At 39.3% G+C, this 21,679-nt stretch overlaps 1 protein-coding gene across 1 annotated transcript in view; it reads left to right on the top strand.

Annotated features, from left to right (window-relative positions):
- Nucleotides 1-21,679, top strand: part of CDK14 (cyclin dependent kinase 14) — a 544,514-nt gene that overhangs the window by 408,986 nt on the left and 113,849 nt on the right. The window contains exon 12 of the mRNA XM_040644288.1: nt 2,615-2,663. Within this exon, the coding sequence (XP_040500222.1) occupies nt 2,615-2,663 (49 nt within the window). The remainder of the gene's footprint in view (nt 1-2,614; nt 2,664-21,679) is intronic.

Below are 21,679 nucleotides of genomic sequence, written 5' to 3'. Positions count from 1 at the left end.
AACCTCTTATTAGATACGTGGTTTGCAAATATTTTTCTCCCATTCTGTAGGTTGCCTTGTCACTTCATTGATGGTTTCTTTTGCTGTGCAGTAGCTTTTAGTTTGTCGTGGGTCTCACTTGTTTTTGCTTTTATTCCTTGTGCGTTGGGTGTTGTACCCATAAAGTCAATGCCAAGACCAGTGTCAAGGAGCTTTTTCCCTCTGTTTTCATTGATACTTTCAGGTCTTATATTTAAGTCTTTAATCCTTTTGAGTTCATTTTTGTGCCTGGTTTAAAATAGGGGTCCAGTTTCATTATTTTGTTTGTGACTATTCAGTTTTCCCAGTACCATTTATTGAAGAGATTATCTTTCCTTCACTGAGTATTTTGGCTCCCTTGTCAAACATCAGTTGACCATACATTCATGAGTTTAATTCTGGGCTGTCAGTTTTCTTCTATCAGTCTATGTGTCTGTTTTTATGCTAGTACCATACTGTTTTGATTGCTATAGCTTTGTAAGATAGTTTGAAATCAGGAAGTGTAATGTGTCTAGCTTTGTTCTTCTTTCTCAAGATTACTTTGGCTATTCGGGGTCCTTTGTGGTTCCATACACATTTTAAGATTTTTTTTTTAATACGTTTTAGGATTGTTTTGTTCTTATTTCTGTAAATACAAAAAATGCCATTGAAATCTCAGTAGGGATTATATTAGATTTATAGGTGATGTTGGGTAGTATGAACATTTTACCATATTAATTCTCCCAGTCCCTGAACACAGGATTCCTTTCCATTTGTGTCTTGAATTTCTTTCATCGGTGTCTTAATAATTTTCAGTGTATAGATTTTTTATCTCCTTGGTTAAATTTATTCCTAAGCATTTCATTATTTTTGATGCTTTATAAATAGAATTTTTCCTTTATTTCTTTTTCAGATAATTCAGTATTAACATACAGAAACACAGCTGACTTGTATATTGATTATGTGTTCTGCAACTGTACTGAATTTGTTTATTAGCGCTAACAGTATTTTGGTGGAGTCTTTAAGACATTCTGTATATAAAAGCATGTCATCTGCAAACAGAGACAGGTTTACCTCTTCCTTTCCAATTCAGATGCCTTTTATTTCTTTTTCTTTTTTTCTGCTCCTCCTCTTCCTTCTCCTCCTCATGATTTCTCAGGCTTAGACTTTTAGTAGCATGTTGAATAGGAATGCTGAGGGTGAGCACCCTTGTCTTGTTTCCTGATGTTGGAGGAAAAGCCTTTTGCCTTTCATAATTGAGCATGATATTAGCTGTGGGCTTGTCATTTCGACCCTTTTCTGTGTTGAGTACATTCCTTCTGTACCCAGTTTGTTAAGGGTTTTTATCATGAATGGATGTTGAGTTTTGTCAGATGCTTTTTCTGCATCTATTGAGATAATCATGTGATTTTTGTTTTTTATTCTATTAATGTGGTGTATCACATTTATTGATTTGCATAAACCATCCTTGGATTCCAGGGATGCATAATATAAAAAGACAGTATTTTTCATTGCTGGAAAATGAAAAGTAATCTGTCAGCATCTATTAAAATGTAAAATGTGCATGCCATTTACCAAGCAGCTCTATATGGAGAAATCTATCCAATAGAAATGAAAGCAATAGTATACAGAGAGAGATCTGCAAGGATATTTATTGAAGCATTGTTTTTAAGGGAAAAGGGCCTGGAAACTACCTCAGCTGTCACCAGTAGGAGAATAGTCAAATAACTATGGTACTTCTATTTTATGGAATATTATACAGTTTTAAAACAATTGTTACATCTGTTTTCTTGCTTTGAAGGACTATGTATATATATACTACATATTTACTATACATTACAAAGTTTTAGAGACTGCTTATTATACAATCCATTTTTAAAAATTAAAATAGTATCCATATGTGTATATGTGGATGGGTTTGTATTTATAAACATAAAGAAATATGTGGAAAGAGACATAGCCAAGCCATTAACAACTGCTGTATCTTCAGGAGTCAAAAACATGGAGCAGGAGAGGAGATTATTAATATCTGTTCTGTGCTTCTTTATTATTTAACTTGGTAAGACAAACATCTTAATTTTTAAAATATAAAGATTCAATGAAAAATGTAAATATACATTATAAGACATTGGTAGTTTGGCTTTGAGCCAAACCAAATAAATGTAAGAAAGAAAATGTAAACACCAAATAGTGTAAGAAAGGAGAACCAGCATTATTATATTGGGTCAGAGATCTCTTCATAGTGAAAGCAGCAGCTCTCCCTTCACTGATGTGTCAGTGTTCTTCAACATACTTACAGCTTGGAGGTTTGGAATTTGTGTTTCTTTTTTCGACCCAATAAAAACTTAAGTTATTCTAAGAAATAATTACTGGGAAACCGGATTATGAAATAAATCACCGTAGCAAAAGAAAACAACGCTTCGTTATTTAAAATGTGAAGATCTTCCTGTTTTATTCTCTGTAACTGCCCAATCTAAAGGTAAAGGTGTACCACGGCTGGCATAACGATGGCTAGTCAAGCACCATCTTTTTAAAAGTTGAGGGATTTTTTTAAAATATACTTGTAATGTATACATTTGAAACAAAGGTTGTTTATCATTTTTCTTTTTTATTTCAGAACGCTTTACCCTGTACAGCTCTAAAAACCTTAGGCAAGCATGGAATAAGTAAGTCTTTATACACTTTGTGCTTGTTCTCTCTCTCCTTCTCCCTTTTCTCTCTCAATCTCTCTCGCAATTATTAAAACTCTCCAAATAAGTTTGTCTTGACATTTTTCATTTGCTCATCCAAGTATCCATCCATCCATTCATTAACCATTAAATAGTTGTTAAGCCCTAACTGTGTGCCAGCCACCACATTCAGCCTAAGCCGATGTTGTTATATACGAGTTTGGGTTCCTAGAGCAACATGGCATTGCTTCAGAATTCTAAATCCTTAAATTCATTGTGCTTAATCTTCCTGTAACTAAATTCCAAGAAGTATTTTCGCAACAGCAAAATAGCATCTAAGTACAACGTAATGACTGATTCTAATCTAAATAATGCCAGTGACAAACTCAGAGCTAGATAAAATTGCTCTTTCAAATTTTTCCAGTTTATCTATTGTTCCCCTGAGCCTTGTTGGAAAGCTAAGTACATGTATCATTGAAATAGATGTGATCTGTTTATTTAATTTCTGTTCTCTCATCTGATCTCATTGAAATAGTTTTATTTATTGGTTTCACAACTTGATGAAATCTGAAGATCTGGGTTTCTCAAGTTATTCAGTGGTCTTTTATTGCAAGCCAACCTGTTAATAAATCATTGAAAGTTGGAAAGCAGAGTGATTGAGTCACTCTCATTAGTTGTGGAGATCATATTTCAAGTATGATGCTGGGAAGAAGGTAACTGGAACTGCTTTGATTTAAAAAAAAACAACTTAATTTGTCATAACAAAATTTTGTCTATGGGGAATTTAGTGTTATTGCCTCAGTTTTTACTGTTATGACATGTTTAATTTTAGACACCATCAATTTTTAAAATAAAAAATAAGAAAAAATCTTTTTATAATAAAAATGTCAGTAGACCCAGTGGACAGATTATTGTGAAGAACTCCTGGGGTGAGTACATTAAACTCTGTGGTGGTTTATTTGGAAGATTTGGCACTTTATTTTGATTAAATTCATCCTTAGAAGAGCACTGGGAAAATTATTTTTGTCTAACACGAGGCTTTGCATTTTGCCGTTTGAAGAATCAATTCTCAATATCTAGAGTCTCCTCTGGGAGGCCTGGCCTCTGCTGGGAACATTCTGTGTGTGTTCCTTTCGCTCTTCTACCCTTCACCCTCCCCCTCTTGACTGATCAGCGGTCTAACATTTTAATGAAGTGCTTTCATACACCAGGTACTATATACAGTAGACAGTTCCTACCTTAATTAAATGATCAAACACATTCTCTCATAATTGCTCGAAAAGTTTTGTCCAACAAGGTAGCCATCTTATGAAACGATTCTTTATAAAGCAATTGAATTTCTAACTCCATCTTTGAAGTCACAGGACTGTCTCGCAAATCTACATGAAACATTTATGGAGAACAGCCATTTCCCTCCTTCAGAGGGGCAGAGCTAGAATGACCTCCAAATTGCCCAGGAAAATAGATGGCAAACCTTATCCACTTAGAATAGTCTACAAAAAATGGAACGATGCTGAATGATATTTTTTCCACTGTCCTCTTACATGGATGTGACCCCACTTCGTATATCGCTGGCCCGCTGCAGCCGTCCCTTTTTGTAGCTTGTATTCAGCACCACCTGCCGCCACAAGCTCTCAAGCACACGTGCCCAGATGAATGGCCTTTCTCATCCAGTCATTCCACAGTGACAAGTGGGACGCCTCGCAGAGAAGGCGCTTCTTCTATTCATTTACATTACTCTACCCTGGGGAAACGAGGTTAATTTCATGTCTTTCTAAAAGAAGAGCAAAGTTGAAATAGAATCCAAGCTTTGCATTGCTTCACTTCATTCTGACCACCTGAGACCTGATGCTTACGTTGCTCTGAGAGATATTGATCGTGTTACAAGAGTAGTTAATTCCACTGATGAAAATCAGGATGTGCAATCCTCTGGTATTGATGTTTTAGAAATTTTAAAAATGATGTGCATTGTGTGCAATTTTCAAATGTTTCTTTAAAGATGTTAGGTGTCAGTAAATATGCTTTTACTTTTGAAGGCAAATAAGAATTCTTCAGAATATGATTTTTTTGCAAAGTAAGAACAATTTTCTCTTTAAGATGTTTAACTTAAGGGATATTTATTATTTGCATTTTCTATGAACATAGGATTTATAGTTTTTCTACCAAAACCAATGTCTAAAACACTGAAGGAAATCTTACATTTTCATGTAAAGTCTTTTTAATGAACTGGTAGAATTGTAGTTAATGTCTTTCTTTTAATCTATAACATCACATGTGGTTTTTGAAAAAAAAATTAGAAGTAATTCAAAAGCATATAATAAACTGGGTTCTACCCTTAGATTACTTTTAAAGCATTTTAGGAAAAATGTTAAAAGCTGAGCTTGAGGTAAGATTTTTTAATTATAAACATAACTTGTTCAGAACCATGCTATTTTTAAGTTCCCGTAAGTCTTATTTTTTGTTGCCTTAAGGATTTATCTCAGAAATCACTAAGTAATAAAATATCACTAAAAATATTAGAAAAATACTGCTTTCTGGCATCCCAGTGTTATGTACCGAATCCTTAGAGCCAAGCCATAGCCTCTAGCCCATTAGAACCCAATGAAATTTAGAGAAAACTGAGAATTCAGAGACATTAATTATATTATCGATCCTTCCTCCAAATGGACTTGCAACTTTGCAGCCATTGACATTTCAACATCTCTCACTTTGGAGTGAGGTCTAGGTTCAGAAGAACTGCATTTAAACACTATTAAGCAAGTACTGGCTTTCTCCATCACTGCTAACTAATTTGCTTGTCTACAAGCACTATTACAAAACTAGAGCAGTTGGTAAATTCTCTTGTACAGCAGTAACAGGTTCAAAATGAAGTGAGCTAATTTGAAAGGACTAATTTGAATTTGATTTCGATGGGTTACTATAAGATGGGTAGGTTAATAAAAAGTAAGTCACTGTTCCCAATTAAGTAGCAATAGCTTTTAAAAATATGTATTAACTCAGCTATTAAGGCTAGTTGGTGTGTTAACCTACCTAAAAGAGTCAGAATTTCTTGAGAAGTGAATCCTCAAGTCTCTTTGAACAGCTGTAACAAATGAAACCCAGTTTATTGGGGGCCAAGTCTGCCCTAGGTAACACCAATGCAGTTCCCTCCTGACTTCATTTATACCAGTAACCATGGGCATAATTTTATCCTTTGAAGGATTTTTTAGTATTCTGGGGAAACAAAGCGGTGATGGGAGAAAAATAACAAAAGATCCAGCAGATATCTAAACTCAAAAGGATGATAGAATGAAGAACTCTTAATTATAGGATTGAGAATAATAAATATATATTAATAAAGAAAAGAAAGTCCTTTTATTCCCTCATGCTGGACATGCATGATTTGTGTGGGCTCTTCCTGCTTAAAGGGGGTTTTGGGTTAGAGGGAGACACATCTTAATTTTATAAATACAAGTACTGTTTTCTGACCGCCTTCAAAACCATTCCGTTTTATTTCATTGGAGTTATAAAGTCTCCTTATTTTTCTTCCAAATCTCTCTATTTATGGTTGTCTGACATTGGCATGTATATGCAATCAACCAAGAATTTCAGCCACTTAGAAGATCTTTTATTATTTTGGCTGGAGAAGCAGCCTTAGTATATGCTCTCCAGCAATGTTTAAGGGTACGATTCCAGGAACACATGTGCTTGTTTTGGAACTTGTTAACAGCTGAACAATTTGGGGGGGTTGAAAGGAGCAAAAAGAGAACCAAGGATAAACCACAAAGTCACACAGAAGTTGTGTGTGGAAAACACAACTCGTGGCTGATAAAACAGCACATGTCCACAGACTTGAATAGGTGGAGACCAACCTTGTCCGGCTTTCTCCATCCCTGTGCTCTGGTTCAGCTTATAATCCTGCGGGTTAGGTAAGTCCAACTGAATTTCTCCAGTAATGGAAAATGTCACTTCTTTGAAATGTATTATAAATACAGAGACATTATCATGAAGCTACTTTAATGGAAATGCAAGAATAGAGAAGAAGGCATTTACCTGCATATATTTGAATGTCCTGGCCATCACAAATCCTAATTCAGAAGATTTAAAAGTGTTTTCTAATTTTGCATTCTTGCACTTTCCTTGAATACGTTCTCAAATTCAATAATTAACTTTCAAAACATATTTTAAAGATGACCTGCTGGATAGTTGTGGTACATGTGCATAAAACATAATGTATTTTATATAATTTTTAAAGGAATAATACACATTTCACTGTATATTTATGCTGCTGGTTCCATATTTTTCTTGTTGTCATTATCTGTTGTGTTCCGTTAAGATTTAAATTAGTGCCTCCTCAAGAAACCGAGAGGTCCCGTTTTTCTACTCTGCCTTGTTGTTCTAAGTTGGTCTAAGATTTTCTAAAATAATAATAATATGTTGCACAGTAAGTTAGGGCTTTGACTTTCTGTGCTAGTTTAGCAATGCTAGAGGAACGTAAGAACGGCTGTTGGCACTAGGAGGCGCAGTTGAGCCAGAGTCTTTACTGCTCTACTTCCACTTTTTTTTTCCGTTGTTGATCATTTTTGCTATAATTCTATTTACTTCAAAGTATCAGTTTTAATTTATTTAGTGCCTGGAGATTTCTTCTCGCAGTATTTTCAAAGAAATTATTCTGTACATCATCAACGCACTTTTTTAGGCTGGGGTTTATTGGGGTGACAAGCTCTAAAGCAGACAATTTGGAATGCCATTCTCTTCACTCCAGGATGAGCTGGAGCTGCAGTCATCTGCCGCCCAGCTGGTGGGAGGCTACCTGGGGTGCAATTCCTTACAACACTCTTGGAAATAGAGTTTTCAACACTGGGATAGTCAGATCCAGGCAGGTCTTTGTCCTGATCTTGAACACCCACCCACACATGGTGTTGTTTGGAGGCCCCAAAGTTGCATGCTGGGGACATTGATTTTCACAGGAATGAATCACTAGTTCAGGTCCTGAAAGCATCATGTAGGTGTGATGTTTACTCGATCTGTTAAACCCCTTGCTACCTCCCAGAGAGCAGTTCTTCCAGAAAATTGCAGACTGGATTTTTCAAAGGGGAAAGAGGAGGTCCAGGCTCTGGTGAGAGCCTCAAGGAAGACAGCAACAAGGGCTGTCCAAAGATATGGGTCGGGGCAGCTGCCAGGAGGACACAGAGAAAGCTAGTTAAGGGAAAGTTGGCAAATTTGCCAGAGGCCCAGACCTCTGGCAGTGGTGTAGATAATGATAACAGAAGAAACATACCTCCTCAGAGGCCTCATGTACCCTCCTTGCCCCATAGTCAGAGCTGTGATGGGATAGCTGTGGTAATTAACACTTGGGCAGCCTTTTGCAATGTAGAATTCACTTTCCTATATGTTATTGCATCCTCATGTCTTTTTTTTTTTTTTTTTTTTTTTTTTTTTTACGATCTTGGAAAGTAGTCAGGACATAAACTATCATCTCTATTTTATAGCTTAAAAAAAAACATGCTCAGGGGCGCCTGGGTGGCACAGCAGTTAAGCGTCTGCCTTCGGCTCAGGGCGTGATCCCAGCGTTCTGGGATCGAGCCCCACATCGGGCTCCTCCGCTATGAGCCTGCTTCTTCCTCTCCCACTCCCCCTGCTTGTGTTCCCTCTCTCACTGGCAGTCTCTATCTCTGTCGAATAAATAAATAAATAAATCTTTAAAAAAAAAAAAAACATGCTCAATGAGGTCAAATGATCAATATTGAAAATTACAACTCAGAACGTATGCCACCAAAGTGAATCTTAGGAAAGAAATATCAATTTTAAAACCCTAATATTCAAGTGGATCAGTATCTGATTTTGTTTCATTCTCACTACAACCCTGGTTGGGGAGATCTCTTCTGGGAATGATGTCATTTATTTCCAGTCTATGTTTTTAGCAGCAGGAGAGCTGGGATGGAATAGAAACCTGACTTCTGTCCTGGGGAAAGTGTTTGCAGCAGGCTGACCACACACATCAACTCCGGCCTCCCCTGTGCCGCTGCTGGATAATGCACTATTGGTTTAAAGGCCGGTTTGTGACAGTCTAAGTGCTAGAGATGACAGGCCTACCGGCCGCCCACTCAGGCCCTGCTAGTGAGATCTGTACCCTGTCCCACACAGCTCCCATTGCCCCCCAGGAAATTATCCTCTGTCATTTTGTGCCATTGCCAGATTTCTTGTCCACATTTTGTGGTAGCAAAGAATTCACTATTAATAATAACCCCTGGTGATGGCCAAGGGCAAACCCCGTGCTGTTCATTATCCACTGAGCATGAGGGGTTTTTTTTGTTTTGTTTTGTTTTTTTTTGGTTTTTGTTTCCCTTCTGATAGACAGAAAATATCCATCTTCTCTCTTACTAATTGGCAGTACGTGCCAGGCTTGGGAGCTGGCAACAGCCATTGTTTTTCATCCTTTCAGATTATGTGTTGGATTCCTCATCCCAAAGTACACACTTATGGTGCAGCTAATACCTTCCTTCTGCCATCCAGCTCATTAAGGAATAAAATCCAGCCATGCTTCTGAAGTGGCACAGAGCTTCCAGCAGCTGCTGGGCTGCCTGATTCTCTGTACGACAGAGAGAATGAGGCTTTCTCACACTGTTTCCCAAAAAAGATTCTAGAAGTGTATGTGAACTGAAGAAGTTCTTCTGCCTCTCCAAAATATAAAACGGGCTGCTTGTGTTCCGTGGCTGCCATGACAAATCCCCATCATCAACGCACTTTTGTTGTGGTACAATACACAACAAGTGTATTGGTGTGAAACACCACAGCAGTATCCTCTCAGAGTTCTGTCGGTCTGGAGCCCTGGTGGGCCCAGCTGGTTTCTTTACTCTGGGTCTCACAGGCAGAGATCAAGTATCGGTAGGGCTGGGCACTATCTGGAGGCTCTGAGGAAAATCTGTTTCCAGGCTCATTCAGGCTATGGGCAGAATTCAGTCCCCTGTGGTTGTGGGCTGAGCCTCCTTTTCTTTACCGGTTGTCAGCGGGGAGTCTCACCCAGCAAAGGCCACCTGTTTCTTCATCACGTTGCCCCCTCCTTCAAACCAGCATCAGTGCAAAGGGTCTTTCTCACTGCCTCATAGCTCTCTCACTTCCCCTCCTGCCCCATCTCTTCTGCCTCCAGTAGGAGAAAGTTCTCTGCTTCCGAAGGCTTACCTGCATAATCCAGGTTAATCTATTTTAAGGTCTGCAGCCTTAATTATGTCTGCAGAGGCCCTTTTGCCACGAAAAGTAACACATTCACAGGCTTCAGGGATTAGGGAGTGGACATCTTGGGGGTGTCTGCCTAGTGGGTACTGGGGTTTCTTAGCGAAGAGTAATGGGGTCAGGCAGAGCAGAGGGGGCCATCCCAGCCCTTGCCTGGTCAGACACAGTCTGCTCCGTCTGATCTCTGATCCATCTGGTGACAAGCACAGGCCTCTGACTCTGGTGGTTCCGTGTTGCCTGGTTCCCACTGTTATCCCCAAAATTATGTATAAGGAAGAAATAATTTTCCACCCAACCCCCCCCCCCGCGCATAGAGGAAGAAAAGGAATTGTTCTCTAGAAAGTTCATAGCCTCTGAGAGAAAACTTTGACCTAAGATTTCTTTCCCCCTCCAAATCACTGCTGCCCAATAGAACCTTCTTCACTGAGGAAAATCTTTTCTATCTGCACTGCCGAATGCAGCAGCTGTAGCCCCCAACGGCTGTTGAGCACCTGATAACGCGGCAAGTGTGACTTAGGAACTGAATTTTAAAGTTTATTTAAACTTAATTCATTAAAGAGTTAATTTAAATGTGAATAGCCATACGTAGCTACCATATTGGGCAGCACAGCTGTAGAGGAACATGGAAACTCTTCACTTACTCTAAGTGCCAGCCAGCGTGGTAGAAGTGTGATGTCTGATGCTGTGGAAACTCCGTGCATTCGAGTTCTTGGCATTGTACGCTCAAGTGCCCAGAGAGCTTCCTTTATATTTTTGCTCCTCACCCCCTCTTTTATTTGTAAACACTGAGGAGATAATAGCTCTGGAGGACCCAATAAGTGTAATAAATCTGCAGAGGGACTAGTGAAAGTATCAAAGAACATCAAGCAGACGTCCCTTCCCCGCTCCCTCCCCTCGAGAAGCCATGCTGTTCCCTCCTGAGGGGCACTGCCTATTGCAAGCGCCTCTATTCCTTTCTCCTTCTCGTGTTCTCGCTCTCTCTTTTCTGTTGGGAACTGCTAGGGGTTAGACACACAGCTCTCTCCCCTTTTTGAACTCCCTCAAGAATTCACCTCTCTGCTGTTGTTCCCAGCCCCCTTGATCTACCCTAACTCTACTCAGAAAATATCATAAAGGCTCAGCTTCCTCTTCGCCGCATATGAGATGCTATTGAGAGGGCTCCATTTTTCTAAATAAGCCTCCCGTGGACCCCTGTGGGTACATATGTTAATTATTCAGCTTCAGAACATTGAAAATTACCACATTTTAGAAAGTGCAACATAAACAGAAATGCAGTTTTTACTGCTCTTTATTTACTGAAAAAAAACTGGATATGAAAAAAAACTTATTTTTATCATTTTCTTTTCATTAAGAAAATGTTTATGAATTTAGTGGCCAGTCAGCCTCAAAATGAAGATGAACATAAGAAGTCATTGGAGAAAGAGATGGTTTTAACAACGCCATCTTCTGTACCCACTATCACCCACTCCACACTTTTCTTTGGTTGATGATCATGAAAATTAGGATTGGACGAGGGTCCCCCTTGTCATATGGGGAGACTTTCTATAAAACTGAGCACCACTTACACCCATTGTGAAGATGCCGTTAATAGACTATTTATGTTGATATGTGCATCCAGTATCTGCTGTGTAGACAGTGGTCCTATTGACCTTGTAAGAATACACAGCCAAAAAGTACTGTTGATGTGAACCAAGAAAGAATAGAAATGAAGAAGGAAGGCTGCAAAAACTCATTTGGCACAAATGGCAAGAAAATGCCTGAAGTTGGCATAATTTGGTATCATAGGGGCCAAGTTCCAATCCTAGATCAGCTACTCAATGGCATAATGTTCCGGAAGCTCAATGGTCAACCTGAGCCCCACTTTCTCAGTCTTTAAAACCTTTGGCAGGACCGTTGTGAGGATCGAATAAAGTATGAGTGTCAATGATGGGGTACCGTTTGCCAGCATTTGCTTTACCTCCCTCCTGTTTTTCAGCCCACCCTGTCCTTCCCTGCTTGGCAGAGTGTTTCATTCAGTTCCCAATAAGCAACGGTCCTTGAACATGAATCCCACTGCTATACAGGGTCCCCAGACATCTTCTGGACTATTTCTTCTACCTTTCTAGGAGCACATACTGAACTGCTTGGTCACCAAATCATTTTTGAAAAATACATCTTATGTAGAAATAAGATTGCCTCATTCCCAGCAGTTCCTTCCTAAGACTGATATGTTAACAAATAGCACTGTACATAATTAATGTAAAACTGTGATTTATCCTAAGTCTGGAAACACATCTACTAGACAGTTTTCCTAATTAGATTGAAAGAAACCCATAGACACTGTTATCAAGTTCAAAGCATCTGTTAGACCTTTTCTGTCATGCTCTTCATACATAAACTGGGGTGTAAGACTAAACCAGCTGTGCTAGGCCCGGGTGTCCACTGATCCAGGGGTTTCGGTGTTGAGACCAAAAGTAGTTATTCTTGAAGTCCGGGGGCTTTTAAATGGGGCAGGTGAATGACTTATCCCTAGAAACACAATGAATGAAGGCTGGGAGCATGGCCTTAGTTTGCTACCTCTGTCATCAATGGGGACAAAGGTAACTTGGCCTTTTTCTTTCAGACATTGAGCCAAGTCTATACCCTAAAGCACAAATCCCATGTTACCTTGTTATATTCATCATGGGAGTGCCTTTAACAATAGAGTTCACTATGTCTTTAACAACAACAACAAAGATGCCTTAAAATGCCATAAACAGACACACATGCAACCCCCAAATCAATTATCTTTTGTCTTACCGAAAAGAGCATGTTTAGGTCATTTGGACATTTTGGGGATCTCTAAAGAATCTAGTGGTGATTTACAATTGAAGTCTCATACAGTATATGTGTGTGGATGTCCTTACTCAGACTATCAACAAAATATAAGTGAATAGAAATATCAACCCAAAGGGATCAATATTCTGGCCCTTGTTGCATTGTTGCATAGTGTATCTTGTGTATCTGTATGTGAATTCTCTGCTAGGCCTCAGCTGTATTTAATTCCTCAAGACTTGATATACAAACATAATGCCAAATAGAGAGCTTCCCTTAAATTATTTAAATTGCCCCATAAGTGATTTCCCACTCTTCCTGCAATGGAAAACATTTGATCATAAATTCAATTAAATCAGTCATCATCTTTGTGATGTTTGTCCAGCTAAATCCTTTAGTGACTAAACCAATAAACATACTAGCCGTGTGTGTGTGTGTGTGTGTGTGTGTGTGTGTGTGAGAGAGAGAGAGAGAGAGAGAGAGAGAGAGAGTGTGTGCATGTTTTTATGGCATGACTATTGGGAAAAAATTGATTTGAGGTCAAGATGAAGGGTAGTTCTCATTTCTTAGGCCACATTTTGACCACTTCCCTGTAGCCAAGGTTTAACAGATTAACCTCTTAGCAGAGATAAAATTGTGTGTATTCCTTTAAATTCATTGGCTTTTATTTTCCAACTCAGAGCCTAGTCTTAATATATTGAGTTTTAGATCAAAACTGATATACTTTGGAGATGTTAGTGAAAGCTGTCAAACCACATCAACCTAGTTTTCTTCCTCTTTCCTCCACACCCTCCCCTCCCTAATTGAAACAAAGGAAAAATGATTGTCAACATACTTTTAAGCTTTTCCAGGAAAATGCCATGATAGGACTACAGTACTATTTATGATTTCTCGTATTTATGTGAAGTGACGAGTTAGGGTTTATTAGAGGCTTGTAAGTGTTGATTGTTTCTCGGCTTGATCCTGAAGCCTTTCAGACAACAGATGTAACTAACTGCTTCCCCTCTTTTTCATCATACTTTTGCTACTGATCCCATTAATTTGGATATAATTTAACTCTATTCATGCAGATCTTTATATATGTGTATATCCATGTGGCCTGTAGAGGGCAGCATGTTCTGGGGAAAAAAAAAAAAAAGTGAGATAAGCAACTGATCTCCCCCGTAACAAAACAAGTAAGGTATCTCCAGTAGAGAAATTGGAGATTCCCCATGCTTTGATTGTCTGCCGCTTTGGGTATCTGCTTAGATGGCAAATGTTCTTATTGGCTCCGCTATCTTTCAGGCTACTTAATTAAGGATTACACCACATTCCAAGCCTTTGCCTCTGAGTAGAATGAAACACATCATTTTATTTATAAACATGAACACAAATGTGATTTTTCCATTTGTCTCCCATTTCTTGTCATCCTTGACTGAAGTTAAGGATTTGAATTGAATTATACCAACAGTTGTGGTTTTATCTGGTGGTCAAATTAGGCTTTACTCTGTTCCGGAATTCTGCTACCTCCCATCTTTACTTTTAGTTTGTGACCCCTGAAAGAATTCTGATGTTCCTTATTTTCTCCCAAGGAAGTGAAAAAGATCTTCACAGGGACATCCTCCATCCATCGTGACTTTAGGCTCTTTCTCCTAACAGCCAGCACATTTTTAGGATAATCACTGAGCCAGCCCTCTTCTCCCTAGCTATTTTCACTGCTAGTCTCAACCTAATCTCTCCTTCTCATCTAAAGAAACAAACCGGGTGCCTGGGTGGCTCAGTTGGTTAAGCGAGTGCCTTCGGCTCAGGTCAGGATCCTGGAGTCCCAGGGTGGAGTCCCTCCTCAGCAGGGAGGCTGCTTCTCCCTCTGACCCCCCCCCCATGCTCTCTTTCTCAAATAAATAAATAAAATCTTTTTTAAAAAATAAAGAACCAAATCCTCCCAGTGTCTAAACTCACAATTCTTTTTTTTTAATTTTAGAAATTTCTAGAAGCTGCAGTAGGTCTTGAAAGGGCATAGAGCAGCACTGTCCAGTATGGTAGCTACTGGCCACATGTGGCTGTTCATTAACTTAAAATGTCGTTAGTGCTATTGAGGCACTGCATTTTTTTAATTTCATTTAATTTTAATTAATTTAAATTTAAGTAGTCACATGTGGTTTGTGGCTACCAAATTGGATAGTGCAGAATAGAGTATGAATTCTGATCAGTTCATAACAAATGTTCTACCAGAATATATTGTGAGGTGGATTAGATTTTGTAGCTAAAAATCTAGTGCCCGGACTTTTATTCCCTTGCTTATTCTTTCTCATATAGCTGTAGGCTTAGATCCAAATCCTCTGACTCTGCCCCAGGATTTTCTCTCTCGCTCAGAACATCTGAGAGATTTCCAATTTTCCGATCCTTCGATTTTGTTGAATATTGAACGTATCTCTCTTGGGTATCCAGAATGGAGTTTCAGAGCCTGGCATTTCAGCAGCACTGATTCTATGGCCATCTGCATGTCACGGTCTCAGCTTGGTCACCTCTTTATAGCTAGTTTTTCCTAAATATAGAAATAAAATTTAAGAATGTGCTAAAATGTGTCAAGCTGCAAACAAGCTTCTTCCTTAATTTGGAGTGCGCCCCCCCCCCACTCTCTATGTATGAAACAGTTCTTTACATTGACTAAAAATAAAGCTTATGCTTGTTCCATCCATTCTAAAGTGACCTCAATATCCTTTTGAAAATTTTCTTGGAAGTTCCCAAGTAATACTTTTTAAACGCTTCTGTATTTTTACAATGAGGTGCAAATGCATATCTTCGGTTTTTTGCATTATGCTGATATTACTGGTTTTAAGACATAAGCAGGCTTGTTTTTTTTTTTTTTTTTAATAGTTTGTATCATACCACTAGCTTCTGCCTGGAAACACCCTTACCTACGTATACCTGGCAATTATAAGTAGTTGGACCCCAGAGGATAATAAATGTGCAGCCTTTTAACTTTATTCATTTATCTTTCTTTTATTTCAGCTGTAAAGATAAAATTAGTGCTCAAGCAGATAAACAAGTCTAGCAGTTATGCCAATTCGAGGTTTCTTTAAGCCATGGATATGGAATGATAGCCCTTCCATTATAAATCATTCTCCACAAAGAGCCAAATGTGGAGTTAAGGGCAGGAATAAAGGGATGTGCGACTCAAAGGTGGTGCTCATTTCAGTAAAGACAGACTCAGCCTATTCTGTGCTCGCCGTCAAACCACCCTTTACAGCACCCTTGCCCCCAGCTCCATAATCTCCTCTACACAATGAGAGACAAAAGCAGGGCTGGTTGGTAGCCACATTTTTCTTTAAGAAACCAGCCTCTTGGAAAAGCCTCAGCATCCCCACACCTCAAGGCACAACAAAACAAAATAGGGAGGCATCATGACGTTCTTGTCAATGCTAATGGGCTTTAGGACTGGGCTCCCATGCACAAAGCCGGTTCCCTGCCATTCTAAGAGTGGTAGACTTTCTGTTAATGGACATGTGTGTTATCTGCAGAGAAATCATTAGACAGAAGTCTGTAACATAGCAACTGTTTCTGTGCTGGGAACAGCCATTTGTAACTTCCCGAAGCACTTTAGGCTGTTTGATAATAGTGATGCAATCACATGCAGATTCATATAGGTACAGAGAGAAAAAGTGAAAGGGCAAAGGCAAGGACATAGAACTCAGAGAAGCATGTAAGGTGCCAGTTCTTAACTCTTCCTGAGTTGGGATGAACTGTCCAGATTTGTTGCTAAAGCTCACAACTTAAATTACACATTCTCATATAGGAAGAAATAATGTCTTTTGATAGAAATATACGAAATATTTTTTTTCTCAAAATTTGAAGATCTTTCCTCTGAAGGGTTCTTGTATTTATAGCATACATCACATCACAGAGTAGAATAATTATTTTCCAGGGCTTGAACCACAAAACGAAATCAAACACAACAACAACAACAAAATGTTCTCTCCATGCTAACTTTAGCACCAGCCCAGGCCATGTAAGAAGTTACAGTCCTCCCCCTCCAAACACATGTTGTAGTACGTCAGGATTCTAGTAGATGGCAGCTGGATGTTCTACAGTTTTGAGGGCCCTGGTTCAGATGTCTGTGAGTCCCTCTACTTGGGAACCATTTGAACAGAAGGGTTGGGAAGAGAAAAAGAGGCGTGAGGATGGCCGAGGTCGAAGACATGCTTTTTACCGTTGTCTTGGTAAATGGGGAGTTGATGGCAGCACCCATGTGCCTGCTAGGCAGGAGAAAAGCAAGACATCCAAAACAGGCCGGGGAAACAGGCACCAGTCATAGCAGGCCACAAAATGAGGAAGATTTTAGACAGTTATAAAAAGGACAAAGAACAAAGGGGAGATTGACAAAGAGGGGAGTATACCTTGGTAGGTAACACAACAAAACACATTTGCAAATCTTCTTAAAACTGAGAAACAGTTCCTGAAGCAGATCTATCAAGAAAATGTATCTGTCTTTAGATATGGAAAATGATATTGAAAATATTTTTACTTAAGATGTCCTATCATTGTTCTATTTGATGAGCATTTTAAAAAATGAGATTTTGGGAATGCCTGGGTGGCTCAGTTGGCTAAGCATCCGACGCTGGATTTCAGCTCAGATCGTGATCTCAGGGTTGTGAGACCAAGCCCTGCATCAGGCTCCTTGCTCAGCCGGGACTTGGCTTGAGAGTCTCTCCCTCTGCCCCTCCCGCAACTCATGTGCTTGTGCTCTCCCGTTCTCTAAAATAAATAAATACATCTTTTTAAAAAAATAAAAATAAATTAAAAGTGAGATTTTTCCCGCCTGTAATTTTACTCATGACCTTAAAGCTTTTATTTTTCCCGGTGGTTGTAAATCTCCCAATGAGGTGTTTTCTACCAAAGGATTTTCAGGGATAGAGTCTGATTTGGAAATGAATATTATAGTCTTAAAAGGCTCCTTTTCCTGCATTTAGTAGGGTCGGTTTAACTTTTTACATGTATGGAAGTAGTGGAGAAGTAGTGGGAATGTTTAGTATTAAATACCAACAGCCGCACGTGTTCAGGGCATGTGTGGATGTCCTGCGGCACGCCGAACACTTTGTCCTGTTTATCTCATTTGAACCTGAGGATAACTCTCAAAAAAGTTTTCCATGTTTTTCTGATAGGAACCTTTAAGCTGATTTTAGAAAGCTTATTTCCCTGTTTTCAATTATATTGTGGCCTCAAGAGCAGATCTGGAAATCCATCCTTCCTTTGCTGTGTTTCACACAGCAGGGCTGAGACCAGGGTGAGGCAAGGAAGGCACTCAGCTCGGGCTCAGAATTTCCGGTGGCACCTAAATAGATCTTAGTCATCAAGATAAATAACGTTTTAATGCGATATTCTAAAGAACCAAAAGATGGCTTCAGTGGGTCCTGTGCTCCCATCGAACAACCCTTCATTAGCCCCCGTTCCCCCAGGTGCATAACCTCTTCCTTCCGAAACACCGATGCTGGTGAGGTTATAGAGAATGGGCCCATTTATGTACTGCCGATGGCACTATAAATTGGTAAACAACGTGGAAAACTTAATGGACATGTGTTAAAAGCTATATTCGTGGCACCTTCAAGAAATTTGATTTCGCGTCATGTACATGTTCGGCAAGTGCTGGGGATTGCATGGACGAGGTGGCTGTTCTTCTAAAGCTTACTTCCTAGGCTATCAAGGGCAATACGCAGCAATAAAATAATCTCAGGCAGTGATAAGTACGTGAAGACAATAAAACAGGGCAATGAGATAAAAAAAGGCAGAGTGTGGGCAACCTGGAAGCCATCTGAAGGCTGGGGTTTTGCCTGTTTGTTTCCTTCTATGTCCTCTGCACTTACAACTGAGTTTGTCGCATAGTAGGCACTCAAGAAATATGTGATGAAGACTAAAGGGGGAGGAACCCAGTGGCAAGAGTATAGTGAGTGCGAGGAGAGGAGGCTGGAGACTGGAGGCAAAGGCCTGCTGAGGCGCAGCCTCACAGGCTGCAGTTGGGATTTTACGTCCAACAGGAAGCCTGGGGAATTATGTTTTTGACCTAATAATTTGACTCTTTGGTGTTTATGCCAGAGAAATAAATCAATGGAGTAAAAATCTAGCTGCCCAAAGATTCTCATTACTGTGTAGTATATTATATTTTTTTTGAAAGACTTGTTACCAACCTAACCAAGATTCAGGAGATGGGGAAAGGTATGATAAATCATGATTCAGGGACCTCGGGGAATATTATACAACAATGTTAAGATGGTATTATGAGGACTCTGAAAATATAAGGAATGCTTCCTGTGTTTTTCTGGAAAAAGAAAAAGCAGAGTAAAAAATTATATGCACATTAACATATTAACTATAAAATTACATCTGTGAACTGTGACTGAAATGTAACATACAAGATGAAAACAGTTGTGTTTGGGTGGTAGAATTTGGGGGGATTGTTTTTCTACTTTCTGAAAATTGTCTTTAATATTACTGTCACAGTATTTTAATAAGAAAATATGTTGCTTAAGTAGTACAGAGTTTCTGTTTGGGATGACAAAAGGGTTTTGAAATAGATATTAGTAATGGGCGAACAATATTGTGAATGTAATTAATGCCACTGAACTGAACACTGAAAAATGGCAAAATTTTAGGTTATATATATTTTACTACAATTTTTAAAAACCCAGATACCTTCTGTAATCATTAGCATGGTGCAGTTGCCTCCAAGGGGTCCCCAGCGGTCCCTCCCACACTGAACCAGGTTTGGTCTTAGTGACCAATAGCATGGGGCGGAAATGTTGGCACATTAGTTCTGGAGTTAGATTATAAAAGACTGCAGTTCCTTCCTTGGCTCAGACTCCTTCTCTGTCTCTCTAATCACTGGCTCGGATCACTGGCTCTTGGGGTCAGCTGCCAAGTCCTGTAAATAGCCCTATGGAGAGGCCCACATACTGAGAAACCCGCCAGCAGCCATGTGAGTGAGCCGTCCTGGGAGTGGATTCACCAAGCCCAATGAAGGTTCAGATGACAGTAGCTCTGGACATCAACTTGACTGCAACCTTGTGAGAGACCCTGAGCCAGAACTATGCGGTTAAGCTGCCACAGAATTCCTGAACCTCAGAAGCTGTGTGATAATAAATACCCACTGTTTTAAGAAAAGAACATTTTAGAATTTCCATCTAACTTCTGCTGCACCTGTACCTATGGGTATGCAAGAAATACCAACAGTTTTCCGCTATCCTTGAAGTCTTATTTTCTCCTCTTAATAGAAGTTCTTGGCACAGCAAACTTTGTGAATACAAGTATAGTAGAAGGAGAGCTGTGTAGTAAAGTGGGAAAAAAAAAGTTTTTTCATCCTAGCACCCCAGTGTGATGGTCACAAAGCTGAGTGCATCACCAAGACTTGGCCTGATAGAAAATGCCTATAACCATGTTTTTGCATGTGGGAGATTTGGGAAAACTAACTACAATATTTAGGCAATAGCGAGTGAAAAGTAAATATCCCAAGTATAGAAGGACAGGGGGAAAAGCATACACCATCAACAGGAAAAAAAATATTTATGATGTCCAAATTTGTTGGTTATAATTTTTTTTTTCTTCGCTAGGGGGAAAACAAAAAGCTGAAATGACCTCAATACAGACTTGAGTATGACTTTAAAGAACTTAAAGAGAGCTTTTAAAAATTCAGGTTTTGAAAGGAAATTTTGTCTTGTAAAAAATATATGCGGTGATAAAAATGACAAAGAAATAAAATGATATATTTGCTCAGATCTACACACACAGGAGTAAACACATCTAACTGATAAAAATTCATTACTTCCATGATTGTAGACTTATGAGATGTTTTTATTTTCCTTTAGCATGTTTCAGGATTTTCTGAATTCTCTCGAGTGACCCTGTCTTACTTTTATAATGAGAGAAAAGAAAGTTATGAATCAATCCCTTACAAGGATGCTGTACAGTAGAGGGCATCAGCTTTTGAGGCACAGAACATGCTCTGCCCCTCACGTGCTGTGTGACATTGGCTGTGCTGTCCCTCTCTGAGCCTCAGTTTCCTCATCCGTAAGGAGGAATAGTGATGATCGTCTCGTAGCTGGATACGCGGAATAGAGAGACATGAGAACAGTCTCTAGAGGATGGTAAATGCTCAATAAATGCTTTGTCCTCTTTTGTATACCTTCCCACAGTATTTAGAACAAGGGTGGGATGCCTGGATCGCTCAGTAGCTTGAGTGTCTGACTCTTGATTCTGGCTCAGATGATGACCTCAAAGTTGTGGGCCTGAGTCAGGCTCCCTGCTCAGCAGGGAGTTTGCTTCTCCCTCTCCCTCTGCTCCTCCCCCAACTCGGGCTCACACTTACACACACGCTCTCTCTCTCACTCTCACCCCCCCAAATAAATAAATAAATAAATAAATAAATAAATAAATAAGTAAAATCTTCAAAAAAAGAAGAAGAGTGTCATTTGCTGGCTGGTCATGTCCTTCATGATAATCAGAGATCAGGCAGTTGGTTCAGAGTGGAGTCTAGAAGACACGCTATGATGGGAGGATAGGAGGTTCCTTGTAGGAGCAGTAAGCACTGAAAGATATTTTGACTCTTCTTCCTGAAGATCATCAGGCCCTTTATAAAGGATGTGAAACTCTTCAACAGTCCTAATCCAGTTCTTGTTTTGGACACAGGCATACAGGCCAGTTCTTTTTTACATCATAATGAAATCACATATTTTCAAATTCCAGATGCGATAGCATAAGATAAAGAAGCTGAAATTAGAGTCCCCAGAAAATAGTCTTCATTTGCCTTGAACTAAACTTCAGCAACCCATAATAAGCTCTGACCTAACCAAATTTTCTTTCGTATTGATTTAGTGGGAGCACTGGTTTTGGTGGTTTTTCTCTAATGCTAACCATTTAATATCCTTAATCTATAACATGACAATTTTTTTTGTTTTTTTTTTTTTGTTGTTGTTGTTGTTGTTTTGGTAAGGAGAAGGGGAACATTGGGGCTCCCGGATGGCTCAGTTGGTTAAGCATCT

The sequence above is a fragment of the Ursus maritimus genome, unplaced genomic scaffold (genome assembly GCF_017311325.1).
Source record: "Ursus maritimus isolate PB19 unplaced genomic scaffold, ASM1731132v1 scaffold_3, whole genome shotgun sequence".
Taxonomy (NCBI): Eukaryota; Metazoa; Chordata; class Mammalia; order Carnivora; family Ursidae; genus Ursus; species Ursus maritimus.
Note: the sequence above shows the minus strand (reverse complement) of the source record. Positions and strands in the feature narration are given on the sequence as shown.